This window comes from Cuculus canorus, chromosome 8 (genome assembly GCF_017976375.1).
Source record: "Cuculus canorus isolate bCucCan1 chromosome 8, bCucCan1.pri, whole genome shotgun sequence".
NCBI classification, from domain to species: Eukaryota; Metazoa; Chordata; class Aves; order Cuculiformes; family Cuculidae; genus Cuculus; species Cuculus canorus.
Genome location: NC_071408.1, coordinates 29,437,776 through 29,460,463, shown reverse-complemented (window position 1 = coordinate 29,460,463; position 22,688 = coordinate 29,437,776). Strand labels below are relative to the sequence as shown.

Below are 22,688 nucleotides of genomic sequence, written 5' to 3'. Positions count from 1 at the left end.
AAGCAGCTTATTTTATCTGCCTCAGCTGCCAAGACGTTTATTTTCACATGGCCATCCCACAGGAAACATACTCCAGCCAGGGTAAAAGTCACAGCCACTTCAAAGCTCTCTTGTCCTAATGTTTTTTTATTATCTCTTTATTCCATAAACACATCTGCACTGGGTAACACATCTAACCTAACCAGCACAGCTGACTGCCATTGGCTTTTTGGCGGCCACTTCTAGAACTGGCACTGAAACTCACGTCTGGGTCGAGGCAGTTGTGATGAAGAATTACATTTGTAAGCGTCGAAATTGCTGCCCTTTATGACTGGCTGGAACACTGCCTTCCTCACAGTCACAGTAAAATAGGGATGAGCGTGACTGATGACATCCCCAGTGCTTCCCATGCTGGCCTCCTAAATAACAGAGGTCTGAGCCATAAAACTAACTTAAAGTGACAATAATTCACAGCTAGAACCCCAGCATTTCAACGACATTCTCTCTGCATTTCCTGCAGCTCCAGGAAAGCAAGATGTGTATTTCTCTGTCTCAGATTACAATAAATCTCATAAACTAGGACTGTTTTCAAGGTTATTCAAGGCTACTCTCTTCTCCTAAAAGAAAGATCCAGATACAGTTTTCCCTGGTGCTTCCACTATGGCTTTAGGGAAGTTCAAATGGAGAGAAATTTAACGAGCTCGCATGAAAAATGACCGAGGTAATCATAGTACAGTGGTCGCTTCTTTTTAGCCTTAAAAATCAGCCAATTAAATTTTCAGTCACCAAATCTCTATTTGTTGTAGGTTTTGGGATTCAGAACCCTAAATGTATACTGCCATCAAGAAAAACCTATCTGTCTGAGGAGAGGATGGCTGAGCACCACTGTTTTAAGGAAGACTCTGGAATAAGCTAACTAGTTAGAAGCATCACTTACCTCACTACACTCTCCTTTCAGGTAGTTGTAGGCAGTGATAAGGTCTCCCCTTTTCTCCAGGCTACACAGCCCCAGTTCCCTCAACTGCCTCTCATAAGACTTCTTCTCCAGCCCTTTCACCAGCTTCGTTGCTCTGCTCTGGACACGCTCCAGAGCCTCAACATCCTTCTTGTGGTGAGGGTAGGATCAGTTTTGTCTTGCTTGACTACCAATGCATTGCTCTTCTCCATTATTTATTTGCATCCTACATGCTGTTGCTTGAAAAAAGCTTTAAAGGATAAGTCAGATATTAAAAGCAATAAGGGTTTCTTTCTCTCTTTCTTCTCGATGACAGAGGGCCATATATTCAAAGATATTTACATTTAGCCACGTTAAAACACAAGTAGGTGCCTAATAAATTTCCAGACTTGCTTTTCTGTCTGGCTTCACTGAGAAATAAATTTAAAACCAACAGTGTCTCCCTTCTCACAGCAGCCACCACAGTGCATCTTGCATCATTTCATTCGTATGAAACGTCTGATTCCTGCAGAATCGGGCAGCTCGTAACCATTGCTTTCGTGAGTGGTGCTTTTAGTCCCTGCATTTCCAGTAGGAGGTCTCTGTTAAAAAGTGCCTGCTTGCTGTTCTTAGCAGCAGATGGGTGTTCTGTAACCGACTATGAAAGAAATCAGGGAATATTAAACCATATCCCCAAAACATGATGTTTAAAAAAAAAATAGCAGAATTTCTATCTTATTATTGCAACTACTTCACCTTCCAGAATGCAACGTAGAAAATCGATGCCTAAGCAGAAGAGTCAGCAGAGGACACTGTCATTCTTTGCCCTTTATTCTTCAGTCAGTTTATCTTCCCTTGTAAATACATCCCTGAGTTAGATCACAGTTCTTGCTTTCAGCTGGGTGGCTGTAATGATCACCATTACTTATTTCTGTCAGGTTCACAGATGTTTATTCTGCATCCAAATTCTCAACCCTTTGTGCATGCCTCATGTTTCTACTGCTGAGCACAAAGACTGACAGGTCATCTTGGTCAAAGGGAAATTTCAAACAGAGTCCTGATCTTTTGGCAGCTTCATCAGGTCACTGTTCTTGTTCAGAGGTCAGCAGAACAGAAAAATGTTCAGTTTCCAAATATCATGTTAGTTATTTATCAATGCACCTATGCACAGTAACTCTAGATTTAGAGAAGGTCACGGAATTTTCATTTATTAAAATGGGAATGCTGTTACAACCATATACCTTTGTCTCTTCTGTGTCAAGTAGAGCAAAGAGAGAATTCCTAACGATTGCACAGAAAGCTAGGTCAGAAATATTCTGTCTCTACTGTGTTCATTAGTCTCCTTCCATCTGTGCCACAAAGCTCATTCCAATGCAGAGAATGAGAAAGCATATTTGACCATGCAGTCTCAAGCATGCCTTGATGCGGCGCAATAGATAGTTCCTCCTCCACCTAGTGCCCATCCAACATCTAATTCCCACACCAGATCTTCTGCCAGCCTTGTGCCTAGGACTGACTTTCAAATTTGCATGTTTAATTTGCCTGTTTCAGGACTGAAAACTTTAAGGCTGGGCAGAACATGTGGCACAGTTGTCATGTGCTGTTCCCAGTCTGTGGGAAGTTTTGCCCAGCTCTAAATACACTTAAAATGGAGACAATCAGATAGTACCAATATGCCAAGCCTATTTTCTTCTTATGAAAACCTATTTAACAATTCTGATTTATTTTCCGTGGCAAAGCAGGGACTGGGTGCTACAGTTAAGCCCTACAAGACACGATCGTTTATACACTTAAACACTATTTCACCTACAATTATTAGCACACATTGCAGTAAGCTGGGTAGAAAAGGTTAATGCTGAATCTTCATAGGAGTTAGGTGGGATTTAGACTCTAATATTCCTCTTAAAATCTCAGCATCCACCCCTATAGATTCTTAAGAAAGTGCACTGCTGGAATCTCAACGGACATAAAGCTCACATGGGCCTTCCACTGAAGAGCTGCTTCTGCTGGAAAAACAAGCCTGGGAAGCAATATATTTCCAGGAGAAGACAAGTAAAGATTCTTTTAGGCTCTTCTACTCTTCCTCTCTTAAGTAGCTCCTCTTCAGAATGTTTTGGCCATCGCTTATCCTGGGATGACTGATTGATCTGGATCTGCAAACAGCAACTTCAGGTAAGACATCACTTCCCTGAAGCTACTGGATCCTATTAGCATTGCCTGAGAAAAAGAATGCACGAGCCTCTGGTCTATATTTGCGTGAAAGGCCATGGATTTTTATTTGGAGAAATCTATGAATGTAATGAGATCATTCATTTTAAGGGGTCTTTAAATCAACACGTGTAATTTAACTTTGGTGGCTCTGCCTGAAATGAATTAGGAAACTTATACACAGTTTCTTGCAGTGAGCAGAACTGTAGAGGCAGCAGCACCTGAACGGGAGCATTAACATCTTCAGACAGCACAAGTCAATGCTGGAGAGTAACAAAACTCACCGATTCCCAAAGCTGACAACATGTGGTGTTACAATTAAAATCAGGAAGAAAAATATTAAACAAGCTAGACTGCCTCTAGGTAAAGTCTCAGTATTCTGTGTGTGCATGTGATGTTACAAAAAACAAAACCCAGGGACTATTTTAGCCTAGCCCCCCAAAAAATGCAGTCAGTATTACTGATAGTTTTTTCTGCTTTCCACCTGAATTTCCTTTCTTCATTCAGAGAACATCGCAGTGGCTGCTAGTGTCAATGCTTAGCAGTCTGTAAAATATGTTGCTATAAATAAGAAACCAACCCCATGTCCTGGGAATTGCAAGCTGCTCTTTTACTCTCTGACTTCTTCAACACATGCATCTTAAACTTATTCACTGATAAAACAGATTTAAAACTGTAAACCTAAATTTTCTCTTAATTTCCCACCCAGCTAACAGTGACACATTTTGTGTTATCGCGTTCCCTTTGTTTCAAAACAGCTGTTGACCAAGTCTTAACTGTTTTTTCTTTGTCTTTACTCTCCAAATTGTTGAGCCAAATCTTGTACAGGTTTGTCAGATGTGCATTTACAGGGTAATAACAGGTTGGAAAGAACCTCGGTGGCTCATTTAGTCCAGCCTCCTGCTCATAGCAGGACTGGCCACTGGAAGGATGCTGCTGTGCCAGGCCTTGTGTTTGTGTCATTGACAGAGTCAGACTGAATGATTAAACTCTTTTGAGTTCACTTATCTAGGAAAATTGCCTAGGAAAATTACTTAAACAAGCATTCCTTCCAGAAAAGAGATTATTTTGTTTCACAATACTTAGTGTATTTCCAAAATGGAATTTTTTTTTATTCCAGCATTGTCCACTGCAGAACTGGGAGGAAATCTTTGGATCAGAATGGCTACTGAGGTCAATTGCCCTGTGCGAAAAAAGCGTTCAGACCTACTTTTCCACTTTGACTGTAGCTGGAAAGTAAACTTCAAAATAGATTCCCACAACTGTCCAATAGGACTTGGTTAAAAAAAAAAAAAAAAAAAAAAAAGACTTCTTTCCTCCATGAACAATAAAATCGTAGAATCATAGAATGTTCTGAGATGGAAGGGAACCACAAGGTTCATTGAGTCCAACTCGTGTCCCTGCATAGGACAACCCCAACATACACACTATGGGGCTGAGGGCATTGTCCAAATGCTTCTGGAATATTGTCAGGCTTGGTGCTGTGCTTCCCCAGGAGCTGTTCCAGTGCTCCACCACCCTCTGGGTGAAGAACCTGTTCCTAACATCCAACCTAAACCTCCCCTGGCACATCTTCCTGAAATTCCTTCCAGTCTCCAGAGAGAAGAGATCAGCACCTGCTCCTCCTCCCCTTGTGAGGAAGCAGAAAACTGCAATGAGGTCTCCCCCGTCTCCTCTTGGCTGAACAGACCAAGTGGCTTCAGCCACCTCATACAGCTTCCCCTCTAAGCCCTTCACCAACTCTGCAGCCTCCTCTGGACACTCTTCAGTAGCTTTAGATCATTTTTCTACTGTCACATATTTCTTATATGAAAACTACCTTTGCTTCTGCTCCCTGCTGTACAGGCACCAGGGCTGCAGGTTTGCACCCAAACTGAGGGTGATAAGAGTAGCCTGGAAGGATTAATTTTAAAAGCCAACCTCTGCTGGGTATTCTGCAGTGTGCTCTAAATGCTGATAAATAACTCAGCATGTACTACTCTACATCATAAGTGTTGAGGAGGGGAGATCTCCCTGCTTCACTGAAATCCATAACGGCATCTTTGATAGCACGTGTATAATTTATCAGTTTAGTAAAAAGCAGATGAGGTATACACTTCAACACAGAGTATCTGTGTTCAAGAAAAGCATAACATGTTTTTCAACCTTAAAAGGACATTTATATGACAATGTTTATAAAGCTGATCTTACAGAGCTTTCATACCCAATAGTTCCGCCCAGAAGATGGAAGTACGTTGAACACCTGCATTCATCAGAACCAAATACAGACACAGCACAGACATTGTATGACAAACAGCGTATGCAACAGTTCAGTTCAAGCAATGGACAAGCACTTCATCAAGCCCACATCAAGTGAAATAAGGCAGACCATGAATGCAAAAAATGTGTGAAAATAGTTAGTGTAGTTTCACTCTTTTTGGGGCTGTCACTTCCCTGATGCTTCACAAAGGGAAACCCTGGGGTAGGCACAGCTCACTGGAGTAAGATCTTAGAGACACAGAGAGCTCTGTTTTCCTTTGCATCATACTTCATTGGTGTATTATGTATTGTACTGAATACTTAATTAGACGCATCCTTACAATGTTGGCAAAGCAGCTCATCAGAGAAAATACAAACAAAGCCAGATAATTGTTCTTAAGCTTAAAAAAGAAAAGTAATTGGGGATTTTCTTTCCAGTCACTCTGGAGTTTGCCTCCTATGCAGTCATTGTGGGGCTTAAAGGATATAAAACAGGACTCTGCCCTTGAGTATCGTTATTTTCATCAGGACTACGTAATTTGCTCTGTTCTCGAGTCAGGATGTGGGTGCATAAATTAGCTGCGTGTTTCTCTTTTGGGAACTTTGCGGAGGAAAGAAGTTGGCGATATGAGATTTGCATGTTTGCTACAGCCTCTAGAAAAAAAGTTTCCATAATATTATTAGAAACTAGCATTGGATTCTTTCCCTTTTAGGACAAGAAGGATCAGTAGGACTAGATCTTTCTGTAGCTGAACATAAGGGACACTTTGCCATGACAGAGGAGAGGAATATACAAGAAGAAATATAAATATCCCATGTAGCTGAGTTTACAGATGTGCCAGTTTATACATCAGTTAATTACAGAACTGACGGATTTTTTCTTGCTTTTCTGTAAAATATTGATTAGAGAATAAAAAGAATGTTTTAAATATCACATTCTCAGCAGGTGTAAATGGAGGTAATTCACTGAAATTAATATAACTACGTCATTTATTCCAGCAGAACAATCTTTCTTGCGTGCAGGTCTGTTTAATTTCAGGAAATACACTGTCAGTTTTGTAAATTTAACTAAAGGCCTTTGGATTAACAATCTTTCATCCTAACTGAAAGCCATTATAGAGAAATAAGTCCTAATACTTAAAGAAAAGCTTTCCAGCATTAATGTTTAATAAGAGATTCTGTACAGATGAGGTTGTGATTCAGAATATATTCTCAGACTCCTGATAAATTTGTGGTTTCATTCTTTCAAATTTTACTGCGGAACTCAGAAGTTTGTAGAAGTTACAAACAAACCAGGAAAGTGTAAGATGAGAACAAACTGGAAAGTCCAAACCCAAATACAGTTCAGAAATGGTGTTGTGTCGGTATGTTCCAAATATTGCTCAAATAATGGAAGTAAAAAGTAATAATTTAATTCAAAAGGTCAAGCAATTTACCTTGCATAACTGTGTCTTCTTTTCATAGTATGCAATCACAGGTTTTGATGCTTGGTAATAGCTTTCGATTCCTTCCTTGATGGTTTCGGTGTTGTCGGGGTGCTGACTGCTCTGATGTCTCATCAGAAGGCGACTGCTCATGGTTTCCGCAGAGCAGTCCAAGCAGAACACGAGTTTTGGTTCCCCAATCTAGAGACAAAGAAAAACCAGAAGTATTCAGACCTCTGGCCTAGTAAAACTGACTTTGTTTGGATAACTTTAAAAAGAAATGCTACCAAAAAAGTAATCAAGGAATTTATTAGCAAATTACTTTTGTATTTGTCTATGCAGAAATCATGCTTATTAACAAACATCCTCTATTATAGCAGCAGTTAGCGATTCCAGTATTCAGGATCCAGGCTGTGCATGACTGGGCTCTACATATAAAGAGAAAAAGAGATTCTGTCTACTTCGACTGAAGAGCGTCAGTTTGTTCATTATTTGCAGTTGTTTGATAAAAGCTTGATGCAAACATCACTGGACCCATGGAATGTTTGGCACTGACACAGTTATTTTTCCAGCCTTTGCTTTGTTCAGTCTGTGAAATGTGTTTTTTCACTCGGGGAATGGTGAACTCTAGCTTAGAATTTCAAGAGGCAATAGAAGGAAATGTCCAAATTAACGTGTGCCCACTTGAAATGGAAATGAATAGTAACGGACAGGCTCAGGGACAGCATCAAATGCTTCTTATTGGATGTATTCACAGAAATACATCCTGTGAATTACTTAATGCCACACACTATTTTATGTCAATATTTGCAGTGTAACTGTACATCATTATTACCCGTGACACAGAGGAAGAACGTGACATATTTCTCTGCATTTTCAAATTGGTGAGTCATTTCCAAATTGTATGAGAAGCCCATTCCTTAGTGCTTTTTGGCTAGTGCCAAACAAGTCATAAGGGAGATTCTGTCCTTTTCTACTAAGAAAATAAATAAGGATTTATTTATTTTTATTCCCAGGCCTTGGCAAAGATGGTAAATGATTGTCTCTATCTACATTTAATAGTAGGTATTGCAGTACTTCATGGGTGAAAAAGAACCGGCAAGAAAGAGCAAAATGTTCCTTATAATATTTCCTGAGGGAGCCGAAAGTTCTAAACACAAATCCCCGTCGTTCTTTCCTTGACATGCTGAAAAATACGCACGTCATTTAGCATAAATCCTGCAGTATGCTCTGACATGAACCCTGGTGAGGCACAGCTCTCTCTGACACAAGGTTTTGTCTGAGCAACAACTGTTGGGCCGAGTCTAAAGGGATAAACTCCACTCTATTAAGTAAAATAAAGGTGTCACAGGATCAGAGGAAAGAAATGTGATATTTTTTTTCCATGCAGTTGTGTATTAAATCCTTCAATAATGCTCTCAGGTTTTCCTCATTCCTTCTCTTTCCAGTAGAAATTTGAAGGTTACCTTTTAGGAAAGAGTGAGATGTCTTGAGAAAAGACGACTTGAGAAAAGACACTAGTGACCATTAGAAATTCATGCTTTTACCATGGTTACAGCAAAGTCTAAATGACCGATGCATGGAAATTGCCACTGCTACCTCTGTTGACAGCCCTTAATGGAAGAACTATTCTAGAGGTGAAATATTTCATGCTAGGCCTTGTGCATTGGACTGTAGATGTCTAGATTAAGTTGACCTTTCTACTAACTTAATCACTTTCTGAGAGACAGCTGAAGCAAAGGGATTATGTTGGACAGTTCAATGACAGGCTTTTATCCATCCATATTTTCCACACAGCTCAGGAAACTTTAATGTTATTAGCAGAAGCAGTATTGGCTTTTGGGCTTAAAAAAGCCAACAAGACAGTTCTAACAGTGCAAAAGACTTAAATTAAGAAGTTAAGAAAGGTGTGGGATTAATCAATGATTTAAACAAATGTCCTTTTTGAATAATTGGAACAGGACAGTGAGAAGCTATTTCCTCCCACATCCACATAAGGAATTCTAAGGCCTGTTCCAAATTAGAATAAATAAGGAATGATTCCTTTCATCAGTTATAGTCATACCATCACCTTACAATGAGGATATGGAGCAATCTACTGACTGGTTGGATAAGACAATAATATCTTGTTTAATAGTCTGGGTCTGATTTGCTTTTCAAAGATCTATTGTGGTTCTCTTAGAAGTTTCAATGTCGCTGTTCTCTGGAATTCAAAACATTACAGAAATGTCATTCTTCCAAGTTAAAAAAAGTGCACTAAGTAAAAGTAATGTCCCTATCAGATATAACAGCAATTCTTACTACCTTTTTTTTTTAAATTACTGTTTTCCTGACACAGTTTAGCTTAAATAATGCATGCTGCGGGGACACCTGCAGGAAGCCAGACAAGTCTAATGTATTAGGGATTTATTCTGTTTTATTGGGTGCCTGGTGATGTGGAACTTATGATTTAATATTGTTTTCTACTTCTCACCTGGCAGAAAGACCAAGGAGCGAACAGAGACATGTGCTTCTCTAGAACTGTGGCTAAGTAAAAGCACAATTGTATCCTCAAAAGGAACTGGACAAAATTGGCTAGAGAATAAGCTGTTTCTATATAGCTAATTCTATTTACAGCTGTCAAGCTTTTAAGTATAAGCTGTATTCGTGATGTCTTCTCAACAGAACAGCTCTCTGTTAACAATTTGAACGCTTTTTACACATCATGTAGATACGTAACATTATTCATTTGTACTTCACCGCCATTAATTAACAAAGCCTAATGTCCTCCTCTTCTCATTCAATTATAACGTAGGAAGAACTGATCATCCTTTAGAAATAACTGCAAATCATTGCCTCAATAATGACTCATTCAAACAAACTTCACAGACTTAGCAGCTTACAGGCAGCCAAGTTCACCCTGCAAAAACTGCAGTGGATAAATGGTGACTTAGGACATACAAAATTATCAACTGAGGTCCTTGTATTTTACTCCAAATGTCAAGGGGAGCTCCGGACTAGAGGATCTTTTGCTGCTACGATGTCTATGGGAACTGAAAGGGGCTCTGCTTTTGCGCCAGATGCATCAAGACTCAGTTGCCTGGCAATGCCTCTCCAATCTCTAAGTCTTACTTTATAGTACACACCGGTGCTCACAGGACATGACACATATGACTGCCAGAAAAACAGCACTGTTAAAATAGTTCCCCCTTCTACACAAAATGAAAGAAATGTCTTTTTAATAGTCTGTGGCATTTTAGTAAACGAACTAACAAAACAACAGTTCTGTGAATGGCTTCTTTAGCAAATCCTACAGTCCATTATTTTGTCGAGCCGCTGATACCTAAATCTCATTAGGCTTTTGTGGTAATCAACTAAATAAAGCAGGTAAAGATTCAGGGAGAAAACAGATGATTCATTAAAGTTTTACTAGCTTTCAAACTTTTATGGGACATTTGTGGAGTGTCATATAATTGACTACACGCTTAACTATTTCCCCTACTTCACCACTTTTCTCGCAAACCCTGGCAAATTCATTCATTGCGCTTATATAGAGTATTTTCTGCAGATTGAGAAATGTACAGCTGAGACTTCTCAGTAGGTCTTAGCACATACTGAAGAAATCGATAACACTCTGACGTGCCACGCAGTCACTTGCAAAACGCTCTTTTTATGGCTATACCACCTGTTACTCACCACAAAAATTTAATCTGTATTTTGCTGTTTCAAACTGACAGCTCAGTGGTAAGAGACATTAACTGTGAAGATACAGGCTTTCACGAGCCTACATCAAATAGTGCCTGATGAGATTTTCATGACAGGTGTAGCAGCCAGCCACTAGAATCAGAAAGCTGATTCTAAAAATGGTGTTTCCACTAAATGTGATTTTTTTTTTTTCTGGTTTATATTGGGTAAAATCAGCCTGTACTTCTCCTGGTATTACAGAGTCTGCGTAGGGGAGGGCAAAAGCTCAAGTTGAGGTATTGATGGAGTGCCAAAGTTTCAGTGATCACCAGCACAGTGCTGTTGGATTTGCTCTTTACAAGTCCTTGTCGCAATCAGCTAAAGATGGGGACCTAAGCAGCACCAGAAGTACAGTCGTATCTTAATAGGAGTTATAACAGCACTAGGTTAACGCGGTCACCTTGCTCTCAAACTCTTCTGCTTCTTTCAGATCCCGGGGATACCCATCGATCAGGAAACCTTTTGTGTCACCTAATTTGGAAACAATGGCTTCCTTCAGTAGCTCTAGGACAATACCCTGCATTGGGAAGAAAGGGAGTTACTTAGTTAATTAATAAGAAAGATTGATACTTTTGCTTCTTATGCTGACTTTAGACCCACGATGTTGTGAAACGCTTTGTTTGCTAAAAGCAGATGCTGTGAATGCAGGTGTTGTTCTTGTCCTGAGGGTAGCTGCGCACCATACTTTTTCATCTCTCAGGACCAGCTATGCTACACAAATCTACTGTTGTGACCCATCCAAGAGTTCCTAAAGGGTCCTCTAGATACCTGGGATATTTATAGTTTCAAAATTAACTTTACTACCCGTGAAACTTTGGAGTACTGCAGCATTTTCCCATGTGACTGCATTTTGCTATGTCATTGATATAATTATATTACATGGAAAGCAATAAGAGACTCATTTCACCAAACACACCGAAGAGCAAAGCAATCAAACCCAAGCCTTAGCACAGCTTTTAGTTTCCTCAGAGAAGCACTTCTCAGTATCTTCTCTTAACAAATGCATCCTACAATCTCACTGCATTTGCTGAAGACCCACCAAGACTTGGGGCCGTGGACCTGCCATGTAAAAATCAAGTCCAGTTGAGAACAACAGACTGCCTCCATAGTCTCCATTAAACTGCAGTTCAGCTCCTCTGGGATATCAGCCAGATCTGCAGGAAACTGCCGCAGGTATTGTAAATTAGAATAGCTGCCAAGAGGACCAGCTCTGAATCTGAAATGCAAAGCTATAAAATGGACATAAAGTTTCTGTTTCCTGTACTTATTCTTGCATTTTGCAATGCATAGCACAGCATCTGCCTCACAGTATTTCATGACTAATTCCCTGCCTGTGTGAGCCTGAAATGTAAAGAAATACTGGCACAGAAAGGGGAAAGAAGTGCCACACATCTGGCAATGAGGCAACTTCTCCCTCAAGTTGTAGATTAATTTTACTTAAATGGGAATCATCAGCTCTAGTCTCCTATTCCCACCGTTTTAGACAATCTACCTGCCACTGCCATTGTTTAACCATTAGTACCCCAAATAAAGCTGTTGCTTACGCCAGGCACAGGTTCACCACAGTCCATGATGTCTTTGATCAATTTACTTCTCTCTGACAATGACAATAACTCATTTTGGAGAAGGTCAGCAGTGGACAGGTGAGTAAATCCGTATTTCTTGGCTAACTGTTCACATTGGCTACCTTTGCCAGAGCCAGGGCCACCTGCGTGAGGAAAAAATATCTGGAATTAGAAAAGAAAAAATATCTGCCTTTTTTCAAACTACAGCAAGCAAGAAAATGGGGGGAAGTGATGAGACTGCCTATTTCGCAATTTTTCTGGAAAAGGCACTTTATACAGTAGAACAAGTCACCTACTTCCCTTCTGATACACAACACTGTTGACTCAGAAACATGTTCCAGAGTTGAAAGAGTCACACCAGTGTGAAATATCCTGCAGAAAAGAACCTGTTCCTAAAACACCACTGCCATGTAAAGGAAAATTGTAAAACAGCCAGCAGGGAAGGGTATTTGACTCAGTATGTGTTCAGCTTGATAGCTGCAACAAATATTAGCAAAGCAATATTCACTGTATCCTTGGGAGGGAAATGTCTTGGCCCCCTTTATGGAATGGAAATGTATAGGCAAAGAGATCGTGAAACCTGTCTCTGTTATGTGGGATGCATGAAGGTGCAGAGTAACTTAACCCTTTTAGACTGCAGTAAATGTCATGGTAAAATTTCACTGCTCTTCCGCCTGTTCCCTTTGAGCTGGAAAGCTCTCCATGCCAGTGTGTCTGCCTATAACTGAGAGTCAAGCTGCTAAATCATAGAATAGTTTGGGTTGGAAGGGACCTTGAAGTTCATCTAGTTCCACCACCCTTGCCATGGGCAGGGACATCCACTGGATCAGGATTCCCAAGGCCCATCCAACCTGGCCTTGAACACCTCCAGGGATGGGGCAGCCACGGCTTCCCTGGGCAACCTGGGCCAGTGCCTCACCGCTTTCATAGTGAAGAAATTCTTCCTTATATCTAGTCTAAATCTGCTCCTCTCTAGTTTATACCCGTTCCCCCTCGTCCTATCACCCCAAGCCTTTGTGAACAGTTCCTCTCAGCTTTCCTGTAGCCCTTTCAGGTTCTGGAAGGTCGCTATAAGGTCTCCTCGGAGCCTTCTCTTCTCCAGGCTGAACAAGCCCAACTCTCTCAGCCTGTCCTCAGATGGGAGGTGCTCCAGCCCTCTGATCATCCTTGCAGCCCTCCTATGCATCCGTTCCAATAGCTCCATCTCCTTCTTATGCTGAGGATTCCAGAACTGGACATGATACCTCAGATGAGGAAGGCTCAGTTGTGCCACTCTGAGGCTATGGAACTAACTTGCTCTTCGTGGACACTGCAGGAAAGTGCAAAAGTCAAGTGCTCAGCAATCGAGGGCGCATGGAGAGCTTGCCACCCCCGTTCCTTTACATCCACAGCTGTAGTCAGTCAGGAGCTGGAAAAGAGGATCTGAAGGAGCCCCCGAGCCAAAGAACAGGAGGGCGGAAGGGCAGGCGCAGCCGGCAGCGCACACAGGTGAAGCTGCTCAAGTGCCTTGTCTCCAGGCTTAAGGGAAGGCACCTGGAGCTGGCTCCCACCTCAGCACAGCTGCAGGCTGTGTGCTCCCATCTCCTGGGGGCTGAGGGGAGACACAGAGGTCGGGAAGAGCAGGGCAGAGGCCCAGGCAAATGCTACAGGTGTACGGACAGAAGTAGCACCTCAAGCCTCCCTGCTTCCTTCGGCAGGAGAGCTGCCGCCACCTCAGGAGCCCTAAAGCCCTGCCTCTCTTGGAAGCCCCTCTGGTGAAAGATCCGCCTGGTCTGTCTCCGAGGCCCTGGGCACCTCCTTGGCACTGCCCTGTCTGCTTCCCTCCTTGGTGGAGGTGGCTGCTTTTCCTTCCTCACCCTGAGGACTGACCCTAAGCGCCTCTCCAGCCCCTCGCTGAGCGCCAGCAGCCACCCCAATCCAGCTGGAGAGATGGGCAGTCCATGGAAATCGGTGGAAGCTACTCCTCGGGGCACCTGCTTCTGTCGCTGTGAGCTCTGGAGCTGCTGGTGGAGCCGAGGTGAGCTCCCCGCCAGGGCTGAGGGGCTGTGTCGGTGCCAGGGGAGGCCGGGACAGAAAAATTCTGTTGTGACAATATCAGGATTCGGGAGAGGCATTTAGAGGTGTGTAGCAGCCAATTCTACAATTTCTGATGGGTCTATTCAGCAGATGTAGTGCGGTAGGAGGTAATTATACCCGTGTAGGGAGGCAGTGCTCAAAATCAAAAGAAGAGGTAAAGCCAAAATACCGACTGCTTTTCAGTGAAGTTTTTAAGCATGTGACTTGTGTGTTTATTGACTATTGGGACTCATGACTATGACTACACAGCTCAATTGTGTGTATTTAAGATGCTAGAAAAAAAATGTGATTTTCCTTTTTGTTTATATTTTTTTAATTTTTGTTTATATTTGTTCATCTCCATGAGCAAATATAGGAATAACATGTTCTTGATAGAGTGAACTTAGCACCGCCTCCTCCTGATTTGAGCTTACTTTGACATTTGCGTTCCATTTAAGAAATAATTGCTCCAAGCATATAATTTTCAGAGGAGTTAGAAGTACTGTAGCTGAGTGTGAAAATTGGGTCATAAGGCAATAGCATCAAAGGAATGGTTTTGTCTGCTGTAACCTGGAGTCTTTTACTTCAGCTTCACAAAGACAATTATCGGCCCAGGGTGCGAGAATCACACTTGTGTTACAATTTTGACTAGAAACATCTTTGTCACAGTCTCATTTTCTTTCCAATTTGGGTTGCATGTTGCTTTTCTATTGCTTTAATAAGAAAAAAATATTCTTTTGTAAAAGCATTGATTGAAAAAACCCAATAATAAGAGCTACAGAGAAATAGATACAATGTATAGGCGAATTTTCTGTAATGAAACCATTAAGTATCCATAATGGTAATTAATTTTATTTCTGGTCTGTTTGTTTTTGGTTTGTTTTGTTTTTTTAATCAGTAAGTTTGCGTGTGCATGCGCTTGTTTACGTGTTCTGTTTCCTGACCTTGAATATACTAGCAGTGCAGTAATTTAATCCTATTTATTTGGTGTATATATACACAGGATTGGAAAAAATAAGGGCTATGAAGATTACTTTTATTCTGGGTTTATGTAACTGTTTCTCTTTATGAATCAAGAACTGAAACAGAAATTGCATGATGTCTCTTCGTATACTACATAAACATACAACAATACAAAGACAATTTTTGCTTATTTAGCTAGCAGGTGAATAATCAGAAAATCTGATGTGTTTCTATAACAGCTTTATCTCTTAGTACTTTAAAAGAGAATGCTGCCAGAACGGCCCATGATGTGGGGCATACACCATAATAAGCATTACCGGGCCTCCGAAACATTGATTGACTGTGTTTACTTTTTACAGAATAACTCCAACAAAGCTGACATTAAAATGCTGAGCTCTTTAAAGAAGAAAAGACGTAATTAAATCACAATCATGTGCTGAAAATGGTAATTTGTATGGCCATTGCTATTAACTTAGTATCATTTGATGAGTAGCAAAGCATCCTAGTGATTGACCAATGGATATGACCTGCTTTACCAAGTCTTGTGCTTTCTTATCAACGAATGAGATCACAGTTCTTGCTCAGCCTTATCTGACAAGAGGCTGAATACCCACAGGAAATTCAGCATTGAGGGTCAAACACATACTCTACGTTTATGCCAGTATTAATTTACATGCCTAAAGCTCAAATATTAATTAATGCCTCATTTCTCTCTGAAAGCAGGTACTTAATTTGACTGCAAAAGAGCTAGTTAGGCAGGAAAGAATTTGGAATTACATCCCCTTACTCACGAGATCCTTCCTTACAGCTGAGGGTGTATACTTCTAGCACGGCTACATAAGCAGCTTTAACAGCAAATTCACTGCAGTCAGGAATCTTATCATCTTGTAGTGTTGCAAAAATCTGTATCTGGCTCTTTTTAGAGAGTCTCTTTATTAAACCTATGCGTCTTTCTAAAAAAAAAAATGAGCAATTTAATAATTGAATAATGTTTATAAGGAACAACAGGTGCATGTTAAATATAACAAAAGCTAGCTCAAAGATATTTTCAGCTAAGAAGCCTTCCCTGCAACTTTTTGTGCTCTTTTTCACACAGAAAAACCCTAAGGCAATGAAAACAGCAGTGAAGTTTTCCCAATGGCTCAGTTGTTAGGAGGAGGAAAATATGTCTCCACTTCTGTTATGAAGGCATAAGATTGTTTGTGAGCACTGTATTTTTTTCTGTGTGCTAACTTTCCCTCTCCCAACAAATAATTTGGAAGAAAATTTAAGCAGTGACAGACTAATTCACAGTAACTTAGTGTTCAGATTAATCACGTTATCTTCCAGTTGTCATATAAGCCATAGATAAAGAGGCTAGAAAATGGCCAGAGGAATTGGGATAAAGCTGTGACCTGTAGGAGGATGTAAAACTACCAGCAGTTCTTTAATGTTGGCATGCTTTTCCATTATGCCAGTATTGCTAAGTGCAGTACATCTTGATTTAAAGATCATTCATTAACTTGATAAAAAGCTGCAGACTAAGAAATTAAGCAGGTTGTACGAGTCGGTGAGATCATTCGTAGAAACCGAATCCTTTGTGTCCCTTTGTGCTTTCTGACAGGAACAGTAAGCAAGTATCGGGAACCAGCGTACTAGAAGAGCATACAAATTAAATACAGTCCTGCATATTGCTTTTCTGTAGGCAAGGCTGGATTAAAAGGTCTACACACTCCCTTACTGCAGTTTTCCCTTCCATTACATTGATTGAGCTGCCTGTGAAACTGTGTGAGGGGATCTTCTAGCAAATCACTTTCTGGCAGCACTGCTGGCTTAGGTGGTCACCTTCCCCCATTTAGTTATTGAATGCAGAAATGCTTCACGGAGAGCACTTGGAGGCAGAGAAACAGAGTAGTCTCAGTGGGCAGGGAGAAATGACAACTGCCCAAGCAGTGGTCTGAATGTTTAAGTGCTGTCTGCCCTAGACAGTGAAAGATCTCAGGTTAAGAAATGGATCTCTTGCACCTGATCTCCCTCATGCCCTCATCCACAACCCCCCCATCCCTTGGCTATGAAAGACCACAAGCCAGGGCATGTGATTCAAATGAACCAGTCTGGCCTAGAGCACAACATCGCAAGCAGATGAATTAATAATGCTAGAGGGAGCTGGGATTGCCCCGGGAGTGAGCAAGGACAGCAAGAAGCAATGCGAGTGAGTTCATGAACTGCCTTTCCTTCCAGAAATATTAATAAAGCAGAAGTGTCATGCAGACAGACTGGGATGCCTCTATTCTAAACTTGCCAGATCTTGTGAGTTTATACTATGCACATTTACATACAATGCCAGCAGCAGGAATTACAAGAGAGTCCCACCACTCATTTTAAATTGTTTCAGTTTCTAGACCTTATTTTCATAATGAGTACCACGCCTGTATCATGTAGAAGTGCTTGCAGGGGAAATCTCTCTGCACAATGGAGCCTCAGAAGTCAGAATGGAAATCAAAGTATCCCCAGCCAAGCTATCCTTGTATCCAAGCTACGATTTGATCAGTTTGGCAATTCTATCAATGCTACTTGAATTATTTGTACAAATGAAACTAAGCCATAGCTTCAGAACATGGCATTTGAAGGCTTCTCAATAGCACCTCATCACATATAGTTTTAGTCTGAGTAAAACCATGTACGAATGATGCTGTTATTTAACAACAACAACAACAAAAAATCCTTTTTTTTTTTTTTTTTGTTCCTGAGAGATGATTTTAGTCAAAAAACAACCTGGAGCACATATTGGCAGAGTGATGTGATGTCCTGGGACATCACTGTATTTTCATTCCTCTTAAAGAAAATGTCTAGTTGATTTCATGGGAAGTCAGGAAAGCAGCTTTCAAAGGCTTTTACAGTTAACTGTTGGACTGATTGGGGTGCTATTTATCAGCACTGCTCCTTCTATGCCTATCTGATTGCAGAAGGAGCTGTAATACAGGTATTGTAGAATAATAAAGGTTGGAAGGGACTTCATCTAGTAAAACCTTCTGCTCAAAGCAGGGCTAAATTCAAAGCTGGATCAAGTTGTTCAAGGTCTTGCATTCCTTGGAAAGTAAAGACGTTTGAGTATTGTGGGTATGGGGTTTTTTATATTCCCAAGAAGTCTGTGTCTGTGGTTGATAGTGCTTTATCTGTAAGTGTAAGTGCCGATAATATCTTCAGAGCGTCAGCTGGAAAGCTGGTCTTATTTATATTGAGCTTAAATGATCACCAGCTTTGGTTCATAAGCAAGAATAAGACAAGGATTCTGCAGAGGACATTGGTCACATTGATTAAATTTTAAACACTACATTTAAGAGTAAGTGGGGAGTTTGTCTCTAATCCAAAGTGCAGAAAGATTGCTGAAAACTTTTTGCTTTGGCTTCAGCCTTAACCATGCCAAATGTGGCTCTGTTTTCTGAAACTCCTATGGAGGAAGGATAGGGAGGAGAAATGCTTAGAGAAACTTTATGTATGATGGTTTTCTGGATGTAATATAGATATCTCATTAGTTAAGATAAAATCATATCATGCTCATTGTGATATGATTTTACTTCTCATGTTGCTCTGATGAAAATGGCTTTTTGGCAGGTGGTGTTTTTTTGTTTTTTTCTTTTTTTTTTTAGTGACTAGCAATAATTACATAAGTTTCAAATGTTGAGGCATCCTCCAAATTTATCTTGCATTTGTTTACTTCTTTATATTTCTCTTTAATTTTATTTTACAGGCCAAAGTCACTTGGTTTTGCCTGTTTTATTACTCTGTTATCCCCCATATTTTTGACTTGCTGGTTCCATGTGTCTGCTTTGCACTCTGGATAAAACATTGACATTGTTGCTTAATTAATCTGAGTTGGCTGTTATTCCAATTAATTCCTATGTTAGCTCTAATGTAAATCTTTGCTAATTAGACTTTTTTTTTTTCTTTCCATTTTGGACAATTTTCAAGGGAAATCAGTGGGGGAAGGAATTGCCCGATTTTTTTTTTTCTTTTTTTTTTTTTCCCCCCCTTGTCTCATAAACAGTGTCTCAATTTGTCAGCTATGGCAGATGGTGTATTTATTTCAATTACTTTGTAAGGTACTTCACATGCATGTCTTTAGAACTCTACTTTTAAAACAACCATATAAGAATCTGATTTCCTCAGGAATGCATCCATATAATGAGTAAACATTCCTAGTGACACCTGAGACCAAGAGTTCTTTGCATTTGAGTATCTACAGCAGCGTGCTCCAATCCATCTTTTCCTTCTTTGGAGTCAGGGTATCATGGGCTGAACATTTCCAACGCTATCTGCTGCAATGGAGTATTTGGCCACTGAGACTCATAGAATGGGTTGGGTGGAGGGACCTTAAAGCCCATCCAATTCCAACTTCCCTGCCATGGGAAGTTGGGCACTGGATCAGGCTGCTCCAAGCCCCATCCAACCTGGCCTTGAACACCTTCAGGGATGGGGCAGCCACAGCTTCTCTGGGCAGCCTGGGCCAGTGCCTCACCACCCTCAAAGGAAAACATTTCTGAATTTGTGGTGCCTTTCTTTTTTTTTTTTTTTCTTTATTTCCCCTTTCTTTCCAACCCTCCTCAAGCCTGACAGCTTTCTGCTCCTGTGAGGCTGTTTCAAAGCGTTCTTTTGTTATCGTACCGTTGAATGTGTCAATACTCCTAACCAAACTGTTCCGCTAAAGCTTAAAAGATATCATATAATCAGAACTAAAGAATATAGAGATTTTTCAAATGTAGCAGTTAAATTAGGAACCCTACTTACCGACTACAAAAATTATGTTTGATTTCCTCAGATCTTCTGAAAAGTCTAAAATGAAAACAAAAATTCTTTAGTTGGCATGAGCTACTGGTTTTAATATTGGCTACTTTCCATGCTGAATTGTGTAACACTCATGCAAGGTGATCTCTTGTAATACATTTACTTTCTGCTTTAAAACTCTGCAGTAGCTATGATCCCACAAGCCCATTGATCTCCTAGTTTTGTAGTTCTCACTGCAGATAGGATAAAAATGTTACCTAAAAAACCAGACCTTATACATACCCATCAGTTCTTTAAGAAACAGAAAGACAGAAAAATTAGAGAAGCAGAAGCATCTTGATGTAATAATGTGCCACCTGAGCCATTGTATTTTCCTCTGAATATGTTATTACATTATAATTGCTATAGAAGTTTGTCTACATCCCACTTGGATCTTATATTTGCTGGGCTACATCTGAGATGTAGACTTAAATACCCCCAAATTCAGCCAAATAATTACAGTCTTGGATGAAATCCAGGCATTACTCTCATTTTATCCCCAAAACTATTGTATGTTCTACAGCTTTGCCTTTTACTTAAAGTGTATATTTCCAAAAAGCAGTTCTTTCTAGTCTGACTTCCAGTCATTGGCCTGATTGTACCAGTACAAAGGGCAGTCTTGCATCATCTGAGCCTGCTGGAATTTTATTATATCTTCACTTAATCACTTACAAGACGTTCACTTGCCACCTACAATTTTGGTTTTCATTATGTGGTGTGTACATCTCTTATTACATAAAATCATTATCCATGAAAGGCTTCATTCAATATCCATTAATCCTTTCATTCGTCTCAGACTCTTACCAGCTCATACCTTCCAACAAGCTTTTAATAAGCATCAATTTCTGTAAACACCTATGAGATCTGATGCTGATTAGCAACAATACTCTCTAATAATTTTACATCCACTGGCTTAAAGTGTGTAGAAATGTCTTTTACAAGCTTTAATTTGCATTCAAAGAGAATTCGCAGGATAAAATCCATTGAGACGTGACTTTCGCTATGTAAATAACCTTAATTCACTTTAGCTTCTAAAACTATTTAAATACAAGGGGAAATCAAAGGTTTCAAAATTAAATGGCAAATAATACAAAAGAGACTCACCTCCTGTGCTCTCATAACCAGAAAAACTTGACTGATCTTCCTCCTGTTAATTGAGCAATTGACAAATTGAAATGGATAATCTGCATAATTTACATTTCTTCTGGTATCTGCTTATATGTATATCTTTATCTTCTCCATATTCTAACCTCCCAGTTTTAATCTATGTTGAGATATGGTTCACAGTGTCACAGAAATGCTATGTTAGTGCTGTTTCAGTTGGTAGAACATCAGTGTGGAGAACCTAAGACAACTTGAGATGAGTAACTGGCCCGTTTTGCGAGGAACAGCTTTTTCAGTGTCCAGCTGCACAGTTTTAATGTGATTTATAAGCAATCAGCACGAGTGCAGAGTTGCTTCTGAAGCAAATAGAGTATGACAAGCTGTTATTAGTGGAAAGGTAATATTGGAGTAAGGTCTAGAAGTGAGTTACAATACAAAGATGGAATTAGCCTTTGGTCTAAACCAACTTGAATGCGTTTACCTTCAGAACGCAAGACAGGCTACAGAGGCTGATGGACTACAATGAGAGACTCAACCAGGGAATTGGGGAACCTGGCACAGCGAATAGAAGGGTAAACCCTTGGCTGCTGCATTTGCACTACCCCTGCAGGTTTTCCTTGTGTTCCTGTTATCACTGAAACACAATTACTCTTCATAAGGCTGAAGCAGCAGTACATTGGCTCCATTGAACGCTTCCACTTTTTTTTGATTGACTAATTCTGCAGCAAAACTGCCACCTTAAGTAAAGATAAGGGGCAGGGGTAGGGTGAAAATTAAAAAAATAACTGGATCCACCAAGTTTTCAGGAAAAAAACCCAAAACCTTTCAAATAAGAGATTAATGTCTTTCCTGCAATTCAAGTGACAGTATTAACCTTATGTGCTTTTTCTTTGATGTAATAATACAATAAAACATTTGACCCTGCAGAAGACACATTACTTACAAAAGGCCTGCGTTTAGATTCAGCTTCTTATCGTGCCTTTGAAGGTTTATGGATCAAAATAATCTCAGGCACAAAGTTTAGAATAAAGTTTCTTTAAAATTGAGAACACAGTCACGAGTCTAGGATCAAATGGAAGAAGCATTACTTCTTTCAAGTACTGCTTTATTCTCCCCTACAATTGCACAACGAAATTTCCTCCATAACGCTGGCAAGCAGCGGGCGATGAGCAAGGTCAGTTTATGGCAGAAGACCTCCAGTTCTTTTAGATCTGAAATATGTAAAAACTACAGATAGAACTGAAGCAAAACAAGCTATCAGCTGCTTTTATTTGACCAACCTTAACTGCTTTAATAAAACAACAGGTTAAGTAACCACCAAGCTGTGTTCAAGTAAGGAACAAGTGCTTTGAAAAAGCATTGAAGTGAATTCTAATTACAACTCAAAAGCAGGTAAACAGGAAGTGTGATCAGAGCCCAGAACATCAAAATAGCGAATTCTGTTTATATCTGTAACTGCTCACTTTTCAGGTGCAGAAACATTGTTTTCAATACGATATTTTTCTCCACTTTTTTTTTATAAAGGGGATTATTTCATAATTCTGTAAGACAACTCTGCACATAGCTTGATGTGAGTGAGACCACCAGCCCTGATGAACTTCCATGGCAAAATAACCTTCCCTGTACTGCAGAGAGTAAATTATTCCATCAAAAAAGTTTTTTTTTCAGACAGAAATGACCAGCACCCTGCTT

General features: G+C 40.2%; 1 protein-coding gene across 2 annotated transcripts in view; it reads right to left on the bottom strand.

Annotated features, from left to right (window-relative positions):
- The window catches only part of AK5 (adenylate kinase 5), an 82,635-nt gene that overhangs the window by 3,337 nt on the left and 56,610 nt on the right, over positions 1 to 22,688 (bottom strand). For both annotated transcript variants that reach the window (XR_008450921.1, XM_009558906.2), the window contains exons 9-13: positions 20,997 to 21,039; positions 19,857 to 19,901; positions 12,051 to 12,214; positions 10,907 to 11,023; positions 6,796 to 6,984 (exon numbers count right to left, since the gene is read on the bottom strand). Coding sequence is in view for 1 of the 2 variants with exons in the window: in XM_009558906.2 (XP_009557201.2) it covers positions 6,796 to 6,984; positions 10,907 to 11,023; positions 12,051 to 12,214; positions 19,857 to 19,901; positions 20,997 to 21,039 (558 nt within the window). In the remaining variant the exon portion in view is untranslated. The remainder of the gene's footprint in view (positions 1 to 6,795; positions 6,985 to 10,906; positions 11,024 to 12,050; positions 12,215 to 19,856; positions 19,902 to 20,996; positions 21,040 to 22,688) is intronic.